The sequence below is a fragment of the Cupressus sempervirens genome, chromosome 4, assembly GCF_028749045.1.
Source record: "Cupressus sempervirens isolate cs-2001-9-10 chromosome 4, ASM2874904v1, whole genome shotgun sequence".
NCBI lineage: Eukaryota > Viridiplantae > Streptophyta > Pinopsida > Cupressales > Cupressaceae > Cupressus > Cupressus sempervirens.
In genome coordinates, this window is record NC_143121.1 from 595444803 (window position 1) to 595456149 (window position 11347).

An 11347-nucleotide genomic window follows, 5' to 3' on the forward strand; every position below is an offset into this window, starting at 1 on the left:
GCAGGGGAGCGTGTCGCATCACCCAACACCTCTAGCATCAAATACTTCATTATCATCAAACATACGTCATCCCAGGGTTTTGGAAGTTTGTCTCTCCTAAATCTTCCCCGATACTAGTCCGACATCTCATTCTCTTTGAAGAAACTAGATAGGCTCACCTCATCCACCACCTTTGCGATTTTCTGCCATTTCCTTCCCTTCATCTCTAAACCCATCACCATAGTAATAGATTCTTCATTCACCTAAAAAGAAATGTCATTAATGATCACCCGCCTATCCTTCCAGGTAGTGACAAACTGTTGTGAACACTTTTCATCGTACCCCACCATGGCATGCATGTAGGGTACAAACCCTCCTTCATTAAGCATAATCCAAGTGGTCTGCCTCTTTGAGAAGTCCTCCAATTTTTTGCTCCAATCTATTGAGGTCCCCACCCATGGAAACTTTCTCCTCAACCAAATCTCCTTCCACAATCTCAATAATTCTCATTTGCACCCAGAAAATCACCAAGGTAGGCCTTAAAATAGAACAACCGGTGGATAAAAGCTTTCATTTTTCATTCTTCATGGGCCTATGAATACAATGTACAAGCTAGTTAGCAGTATCATTACGGGGAGTGTGAGAATTCCACACATAATATAGGGAGTGTGAGGATTCTGCACATAAACCAGTTAGTGGTATCATTACGAGGCATTTTATTATTAAGAGCAATTAGATGGATAGCTAGAATGGCTAAATTCTTGGTTTTATATCATTTGATTATCTTTAATTTTGGGTTATCGTAATGACATTTCAAATATTGTATTTTCTTTTTTGTACTTGGTAGGGATTGAGGGTTTTCTTGGTGGTTCTTTCTCCATGAACCTTGAACCAGTATTCATTCTATTAATATATTATATAGTGGCTTGCCACTTTTGCCAAAAAAAAATTATATTAAAAAATAATTAAAAATAATCTATCTATACATCTATTCATATTGTCTCTTAATAGACAATAGTAATAAATAAAGAACTATTGTCTCTTGAAAGACAAAATTGATATTATCTTAAAGAGACAATTTAAAAACTTTTATTTTATATTATCTTTAAGGGACTATATTTAAAGACAATAATTAAAGGCAAAAGATTAATGATAATATTTAAGGCAATAGAAAACTTGTTTCCCATCTCAAATTATAATTAGCTAGATAATTGTTTGAATAATTGTCTTTAACCACCCCTCTATGTATTAGTGAATTGACACATGATGTAGGATAAATTTCACTTTAGGTGGTGATGATAGTTGTTATCACATTTCATTTTATGTGTTTGATTCACCTTCAGTGGACATATGACATTATCATCCTCCATGTGTTTTGCATACTTAATTGTATAATGAAGAATGATCCACATTCAATGGACATGTAATTCCATCTTGTATAGATGAAAAGTTATCTTCTCCTTAACAATTATGTAATTGATACGAATAAATATAGATAGTCATAGCTACATTTCTATACAATATTCTATTGATTTACTTAACTCACTTGATATCCCAAAAAAAGAAATGTAATCATGTATTGTTCATAAGCTGATATTTTATAGTTAATGAATGTTAATTGCAATTGACAATAAATAGATTAAAGGGGGTGACTTACTTTTATAAAAAGTTTTAACATGAAAAATTCCTAGTGGAATTATGGTTAAGAATAAAAATGAATGAGATGAGATGAACCAATTTTTGTAATCCATTTATTCGTACAAAAGAATAACTTTTGATAGTTCATGCTTATCCTTGTAAAGGATGTGTTGCTACAACTCATTAGATATCATAGTTGAGAGTTTTTTAAGTTATTGTTGTAGCTAATATCATTGTTTGTCATTATTCTTCAAATATTTGTGTTTGTATTTTTAAATTTTATGATCACTCTCGAATGAAGGTGATATTGTCTTGTAATGGAATGATTTATGTTAAAATTAGAATAGAGTGATAAATTTACAAGAAAGAGAAGCATGACTTTTCAATGCTAATTGTTCAACTCCACCTCAATATTTAGTGATGTAAGGAAAGCATAAGAAAGATTAAAAAATAAATGAGTAAAAAGTCATATTTACAAATAAAAAATTAATTTACATTATTTAAATGACAATTACAAATAACATTAATTTAAATTAATTCTTATCTAATTTCATACTTCATTGAATTTTTAACTGAAAACTATATTTTCCTAATTAGCTATACATATCTATAATGACAAAAAACTCTGTAACAAAAACATACAAAATAAACATAATCATATAATAGAAAATATCCAATAAAATCAATTAATAAATTAAATTTATTCAATCCTTATTTGGAAATATCCAATCCATACAAAGGCCCAAAGCACAAAGAATATTGAGAAACTAGCACCCTCCTAGAGATTTGTCTTCTCTAGCTTTAATATCAAAGCAGAGAGAACCCCTGGTAGACTGGGGAGTAAAAGGTAACCCAAAAGAAATAAAACCTACCCATGCCTATATGATTCCTCACCCTTTTTCATAATGTAAAGACTACAAACTCCTTGATGTGTCATCCATTGACGAGGCGGCAATTCTTTCTTACTTCACCAGTGACAAATGTAAGAGGGTTAACAATATTTCCCATCTTCACCATAGAATCTGAAAATTGCTGCCAAAATGCTAATGGGTCCTCAGCATATTTCTCTACAAGGTCATATGTTAGGCTTCCATGTGTGCTTAGCTCTTGGTCAGAGGTAAGAAGACCTTTCCCACTAATTATATTTCTGTAATAAGAGTTGTCAAATAACACAGGGCTTACAAAATCCAAGGGAGATAGGTTATTATCACCACCAGTTTGAGGGCATATTTCTTTCAATTCAGACATGTATGTATCATCTGAATCAATGGCTTCGTTTAAGTTGTAAATTCTGTCCCGAAAACTTGTGCATCTAGCTTGTCCAATTGTATGTGCACCTGTCATGGAGAAAAACAAGTTTAATGATAAAGAGAAAAAATAATGGACTTCTTTATTGAGTATATTGAATAGTGAGTAAACAATTGCATAACTATTTAGTTTCTATTTCCATTGCAGTTGTATTATTTGATCAAAGTTTTTCTATATGTGTATAAAATAATACTAATTCAATCTAATATACATGTTAAAAGTAAATAAAATACAGTTAACATTACCAGAGAGTGCAACCATGTCAGTGGGCGTAAGACCTTGAAACAAAAACTTCCCAAGGAGGTTGTATAGAGTTGAATTTGGGGTGGGGATGTTATTGTTTGCTTCATCCAAGCTTGCAGTTCTTGAATCCTTCCTTCCTAAAGGAACATCCCAATATGGCCCCCCATCCTAATTTCATTACCACATGATATACTTAAACTTTCCAAATAATAATGTCAATCATAAATGATACTCATACTCTATGTTCAATTATCATAATTTTGTCTTTTCATTCTAATTGTAAATCATAGAATGTGATCTAAAGTCTTTCTTTAGAAAATCTTAAATTTATACTAGTTCATTTAAAACATCCCACACTAATATTTAGAATGACCTTATTATAATCAATATACTCTTCTTAAATTTCAAAATGATAAATAATTATATAAAATAGCTATGCATATAATTTGTTTCATTTGATTACTTTCTATCATCTTGTTCTCAAATGTTGATACAAAACTGATATAAAAAAACAATTTAACAAGATACCATCAGAAATTATGATATACATTGTTGATATAAACAAATTGACATGGTGCAATTGAATCCAAAACATATATTCAATTAGAAAAATATGATTGGAAACATTGAGAAAAACAATTGTAAACGGTTGCCGTCCTTAAATATAATTCAAATTCAACATAAAACTTTTTGTTTCACAATTGCAATGATGCTAATCAGATGAAATGCAAAATTCTCATTTTCAGAAAAATCAAGATTGATGCATAATATTTATTACCAGCAAAACAGCATCACGAGCTGCAACAGCGAGTACATCAGCACATGAAACAACGCCAGGACAAGCACTCTCCAGTTTTTCTTTAATCCCATCAATCACCTCGAGTCCTCGAATTGAATTTATATTCGCATTGGCTGTCTTCTCCCCTGTGAAAGTTGGAGTGTCATCCAACAAAAGTGATGCATCGCATCCCTGTAACAATTCATAAACTAGAAAAAATAAAAACCACATATTTATCATCTATAATAACCCACTTTATCAATCGGTAGGTTTAAACATCACATCAAGACTTGATTTCTAAACTAAAAGTGTTAAATAGTCAAAGTCTTAGATTTAATTTCTTCCTTATGTGTGATGTTTAAGGATGACCCTTCACTAATCATAAGAAGAATAAAAAAAATTCTTTATGGAATTGAAATATCATATCTGATAACACAAAAGCATGTAGATTTCTATGAAATCAATAGTATGTTATTTTCTGAATTTGATTGAGTATGTATTTGTATCATAATTATAAGGACTTTTTTTCTTTATTTTTATAGGGGAAGAGATCTAAAAATCAAAATAGGGGTACAACAATTGTGATAGATTTGTTATAGATATCTTTCAATTCATTCTTAAAAGAATAAAAAAAGACGATAACACATGCACCAGTAGTGAATCACACATGTATCAATCTTTTCTTAAGACTATTGGGACATTTAACAAGAAGTACTGATGTTTTTGGATGAGCCACTATTGGTATATGAACATAGTGGATATCTCACAAGTATTTTGAAATGACGTTTTTTGACTACTTTACACTTCAGATTCTTATAGAGAGATCCATGAATACCCAAAAGTCAAAACCTTAGCTTTAAACTCTTCGCTCATCTACAGAAATATATTGAAAAAATTGACAAAATTGAACTTACAATTTGGTAGCTCTAATTAATACCTGAAATTAACCTAGCGGCTTGTAGATCTTTTCTCCTAATATGAATACGATCAAATCCAATAAACAGCTTACAATTGATCAATATCATAACAACTGAAAATTATACATTACCTGAACAAAGCAGTCATGAAAATGTAGACGTAAAATGGAGGCAGCCATACGAGCTTCTTTTGCAACTGCTATATTCATTTCTGACCTTATGATGGAAAGTGCTAGCGGACATGATTTCTCATAATAATCATTAGACAGCAAATTAAAGGAATGCGAAGCAGATAAAAAGGTTGCTAAAACCAAACCCAAAATCCAATTGTATCCCATATTTCTCAAACACTTTTATGATTCTTTTCCCTTTTCTTCCTTCTGAAGTTTTTGCGGAAGTTTTTGCTGATATAGAAGAAAGATTTTGAAGGTATATATACAGTCCTTTTCTACGCGTATATGGATGCCTTGAGCAACACGATCCGATTGGAAGTGATGGTTGTTATACCTGAATTTTTTTTTTTGCGCAACGATTGTTAAACTAACTGTTAACAACTCACAGTGGAAGAATTCTTTCATGGCTTTTTTATTCATCTTATGAAGACAAATTTCTTTCTATATTCAGTGAAGAGGATTAAAAATTGTTTATCCACTGCCTTTTTTAGGTAGAACCGATTAAGACCCGTTAATAAAAAGTATAGAAAACGTTGTCCTGTGCACAAAACACTCTATATTGTCAAACACCGCGAAACTCTAAAACTGAAGAGCTTTCGGCGATACAAACAAAGCGGGTAGTTAAGTTTTCCACCATACACATTTCGCATTTGTTCATTTGACCAAATGTTTCGAATGGTAATGCCTATCCAATAGTCTAAGGGACAGGCTAATTTCTATCCAAAATGCACTAAAGACAAATAAAGTTGACATTTTGTTTTTCCTAAGTTTATGAATTTTAAATTTTTTGTTGTTTTCGACTACAAATTATAATGTTTTGAATTTCATTTTATTAGTTAGAATGATGAGTTTAATTAATCAAAAAATATTGTTGATTTTTTAATGTACAGATCAAATTTCCATGGTATAATTAATATGGAGTTCTAATCTTGTTTTTTAATGCTTGGCTTTTAATGTGAAAGTGACTTCTAATTAACAGATTTCAAAGCACTCATTTTTAGTCTTCATAAGTGATTTGTAGTGTGATTGTTAGAAAAGAACTGATATTTGTTTAGAAGGAATAGATAATGATATTCTATAAGTAATTTTAGTGTGGATTTCTAGACTATGATGCTTGGTTTCCCATAGAGAGGTTCTAGTATGATTGCTAAAACAATTAATATATTTCTTCTAGTGTGGATTTCTAAGTTATGACTCTTGCTCTTTCATTACTTTAGTTTCAAATTCTAAGATAATTTCTAGTATGGTTGTTTGGAGGTAATTATATATTAGTCACACTGTTGTGCTCAAAAGAACTTATGTTGGTCTTACATTGATGTTCATTGAGCAAAATATTTTTGAATGATCAATAAGGTGAAAAATTAATAAATTAATAAATATGATCAATTGTACATCTAGGATGTTGTATCTAGTTGATATGTTAAATGATACTCATCACAATTGTAACTGATTGATGACTATGTTGGTATATTGAAACGTCTAACATGGAATTCTAAGTTGTGACCTTATTTTTTTAAAAATAGGTTTCTCATTTCTAGGTGGTTTCTGAATAAGTGGATTTCTAAGTTGTGACTCTTGCTAGATTGCATTTTGAGCTTCTATGTAGACATGGTTTATAAATAAGTTGTAACTTTTGATTTTGTTTAGGTGATTTCTACTATGGTTACTCAATTATCTGCAATATTAAAAAAATAATTAATTAATAATATGATCAAATATAAATTTCTAGAAAGCTAAATAAATAATTTGTTAAATTATACTCATTAGAATTGTACTTCATATATGATTATGTTTAATTTTCTTTACAATTTTCAAATATTTATTAAATAGACAGTTAAATATCATTAAGTTTTCTAAATATACTATTCTCATAATACAAAGTTGTTTGATTTACAAGCTATTCACAATGAGAGTTAGGTATGTATTTCAAAAACTTACAGGCTAATCACTAAACTCTTTAACATACTCCATAATTTTGGAAAACTATAATCATTGAATTAAAATATAGCAAATATATTCAAGGTAATTTTGTATTATTTTATTTAATCAATTAACTATATTTAATATTGAACACCCTCTTGACATTTGGTAGATTCTATAGCTTTCATGGGTGGTAATTCAAACTTGATATTATTTTTATTAATATCTTTAACATAAATTCACTCAACACAGTATTTTTGAATGTTTAAAATTAGACATTGATTATCATAATGTTCAATCTAATTTAGGTTTGAGTCTTTTCATATGGTCAAGTCAAATTGAAATTCAATCATGTTGTATTAATTTTATTTTTTAATTATTTAGTTGATTTAATCTATTAAAATACACACACACATTTTATTATTATTGTTGAACCCTAAGAGACTCAAGCTTAAATAAGGGCAATCAAAAAGTTTGATAGACATATGACATGATGTGACTGGGAAAACAACCTTTAGGATTTGACAAGTCAACTCTTTATTTGTATAGGTTTTGGAGAAGGAAATGAAGGGTTTTCTCAAAGAGAAAGCTAAACTAAAGTGATCAGCCAATACAAAGATTTTATAACATTTAAACACCTTTCAAGCTAGGAAAATATTATTTTTAAACAAAAAATACATGATGCACCACAACCCTTTCATTGTTGGAAAGGAGAAAAAAAAAATTAAGTGACAAGAAAATAAAATGTAATATTCAAATCCTTACCATGTGTAAATATTAGGGTCTGATAAAAACATATATGCCCATATTTTTACAATTGTTGACCATTTCTAAACATTTTCTATGAATTGTATAATTCATCTTTTATTTTAGAGAAAAATGGAAGATCTAAAAACCAAAATTGTATACATAATCCATCAAATCAATTAAAAGACAAAGAGACTAGCATTAGTAAATAGGACCTTATACACAAACAAGTAGCATCCTAAATTTTAAGCACTTAAGTTTTGGCCCTTAACTAAGCCCTATTTTAGTGTCTAACACTTTCATGCCCATTATGCTTGATCATACGTTGATTTTACATATATTTTCAGAAACCTCATCTCAAATTTGACCCTCAACCTAGAAATATTGGCTACCTCCTACCTTAGGAGTCATCCTTTATGTACAAAAATGGGGATCAAATATAAATTAGAGAATGATCTTTTTATTTTATATGTGATGTTAATTTTGTGTTGGCCTCCTTCAAGATTTGATCCCCAAAATTGCAAGGTGACATGGTTACTTCCATCATTTTGGGAGGAACCTAATTTTCTTAGCACACATTATGTTCCCATCTAAAAAAAGAACTCAAGCATTCAAAAAATAAATCTCATTAAAGCATCAATCATGGAAGGTATGGAGAAATGTATAGACACTAGCATGTTCAAAGAAATTCATGTTTTTTCTATCTTGGATCCAAGATCAAGACTACATCAAGGAAAAATTTTAAGCATTTTGTGAGAAATCTAACACTTATGAAGACTTGTATAACATCTTTTCAAGCATATGGAAAAAATATCATGCTTATTAATTATGTAATTTCAATTCTATTTTAAAAGGTTAATTCTCACATAGGAGCTTGACTAATGAAAACCCCTTTCTTTTGATATTTTTACCATTTTTTATTTGCAAGTGATATGTGATGGAGTGATAATTTAGCTATAGGAGAATATAATAGTATACTATAGATCTACTCCCTCTATATCACTTCTTGGTTGATCAAGAGTGCCTCCAAGATTAAACTAGAGATTAGTCACCCCTAAACTCCAAGGTTCCCCTCACAGGTCATTCAAGATTAAAATTTGTTGCAATTCAATTAAATTTTTTGCTACTTAGATCTAGTTCTAAAATCTTTTTATCATTTCATTATCTTTTTTCATACCCATAATACACTCATTACATCCTATCTACTCCATTTCTTCACTCCAAAATACAACAATTAATCCATCCACTCTTAGCAATAAATAAACCCTTATACAAATTCAATTTTTGAGTCCCCTTAAGCATAGAGGTACTTATTCTTCTTAGTGTAACGTGAGATAGATAAAATTTGGGGTCTTTGAGCTTTCTAGTTTGATTGCAAGAATATAATTATAATTATAATTATAATCAATAAAATTTTATGATTTTGTACCATCTTAAAACACTATCAACCATCACTTAAAACCTTTTAGCTCCCATGCTTTAGTAATTTTATTCTCCATGTATACATTGTTTGTTCTCAAATGAGTCTTTCTTTTTCTCTTTTTCTTTTCTCTCGATTCTATGTATGAATTTTTTGAATCCCTGGGATTCTCTCTCCTTTAGATAATACCATTATAGGTCAAGCCAATTGACTATACTTGTAGAGTTTTATTTAAACTAGTATGCAAAGAAATATTTAGAATTGTAACTAAACATTTACAGACTAAATGAAATTAAACATTACATCATGATAAGTTGAAGGAAACATATTTGAGACAGGCAAGCCAAGAATGGTAGGCTCCCCAAGTGTGACTTTGATGGTGTCAATGTGTCCAATGATTGAGAGATTTGTGCTCACATATGCTCAAGATGCAAGTGGTAAGTGATCACGTGTAGAGGTGGATGAAGGATTCAACAATGGAGGTGTGTGGATTTTGACATGGTGAGGATGTAAATGGTTATGCTGTGGTGGTTGATGGATCATTATAAGTTTGCATGAAAGTTGATTATGACTTTTTAAGGGAAAGGATTTTATTTATAGGCCAAGGGGTGGTGAGATGGAGGGTCAGGATACAAGGAAGGTGAATTGGTTAAGGAGGGCTAGGATGCAAGGAAAAGAGAGCACATGGATTGTGCTTCTTCAGAGCTCTAGCCTTGTGACAAGTGCCACAAGCGGATTAGATAGAGAAGAGGGTCAAGATGGGTGTTCAAAGGAAGTTATGAGGGAGGATAAGGGAGGATGAGGGAAGATGAGTGTGGAAAATTGGTGTTAAAGGCATTTAAGGAGCCTTCAAGTCATGTAAGAGCCTTTAAGGCTCTTGGATAGGAATGCAAGAGGGATAGGATAGGACTTTGACTTTGGTTTGGTTTAAGACTTTCTTAACCCTTGGTTAAAGTTGTGCACGTGCTTAGGGAAGGGATTAGGCATAGCTTAGGGCATTAGGGTACAAGTGGCATATTAGAGGGATGCAAGTGGGCTAGCATTTATGAGTTAGGTTAATTAGTTGGTTAAGCAAGGTTGGCATGGGTCAATGGGTTGGATTTAGCTAATGATAGGGATTTGGGTATAGTTAGGGGTTGGGAATTGATTTAAAATGATTTATTAAATCAAAGGTGATTTTTGGGATTAAATTAAAAAAATTTATGCATTAATTAATTTTAATAGAAGAATAGGAATTTTATTGCTAAATTAATTTTGGGTAATCATTTGATTTTATCAATTGGGCTATAATTGATTAATTGGATTAATTAACTCGGGTAGTTTAATTAAATGTTAAATACTTAATCAATGATTCCTTAGGAGATGACTAAATAAAATTACTTAAACGATGTAATCTGATTTAGGTGTCTACATTTTGCCCCTCATTGAGGTAGTGTTGGAACAATACTATTTCAAAGAAGTTTGAAATTAGATGACAAAAAGAAATATTTTTAAGGCAATATGGTTCTCCTATTCTTGAGTACAAGAGGAGAGAATGGGCTATGTGATGCCCCCTCAAAAGGGCAGTAGGGAAAGAAAAAGAGGCACGATGATTTCTTGAAAAGGTACAATAAGTCCAGGTGTAAGAGGGAGAAGTTAGATTGGCAAAGAGAGGATTAATATGGATGCATACTCCCACTTTAGGAGAAGATGACAAAGGCCTTGTGAAGGAATTGGGGTGGGGATTAGAGGGTGAGTGACATAGGAGGTGAAAAGGAGATGGAGGACTTGGGATACTATGGGATTGATAGATATGCTGGATCATGATCATAGGACTGATTGGAGGAGAGGCTTGGATAGGATGTGGAAAAAAAGGCTTGTGTTACCAATGGAAGTGAGGTGTGAAAGAATTCATGAAGCTTGAGTGTGGGGTATTCCAAAGGGGAGCACCACCATGTAGTTGAACACTTATTTTGATATAGAAATATTGGATATATGCCAAGGTTACCAAGAGCATCAATGCCTTTTCACCAATATTAAATAGGATTGACTCGAAACAAACACACAAGGATTGCCTTAGTATCCCACATGAATCTCGAAGGAAGCAGAATGGAAATGATACTAGGTAACCCATAATGAAATGATATTTCCCAAGTGCACCATGTAAGCACAAGTGATCACATGTTTTTAATATGAAAGGGTCATATCTGACTAACTCACAAGTAGAAAAGAAGATGAAAAAGGC

The 11347-nt window shown here is 31.2% G+C and overlaps 1 protein-coding gene across 1 annotated transcript; it reads right to left on the reverse strand.

Annotated features, from left to right (window-relative positions):
• Positions 1–2294: 2294 nt before the first annotated feature.
• LOC149562616 (peroxidase 4-like) lies at positions 2295–5262 on the reverse strand. The gene is made up of 4 exons (XM_089826095.1): positions 4995–5262; positions 3947–4138; positions 3171–3336; positions 2295–2954 (listed from the first exon to the last, which is right to left on the reverse strand). The coding sequence occupies exons 1-4, from the start codon at positions 5199–5201 to the stop codon at positions 2551–2553; spliced, it is 969 nt and encodes a 322-aa protein (XP_089682221.1). The 5' UTR covers positions 5202–5262; the 3' UTR covers positions 2295–2550.
• Between the last annotated feature and the right edge of the window lie 6085 nt (positions 5263–11347).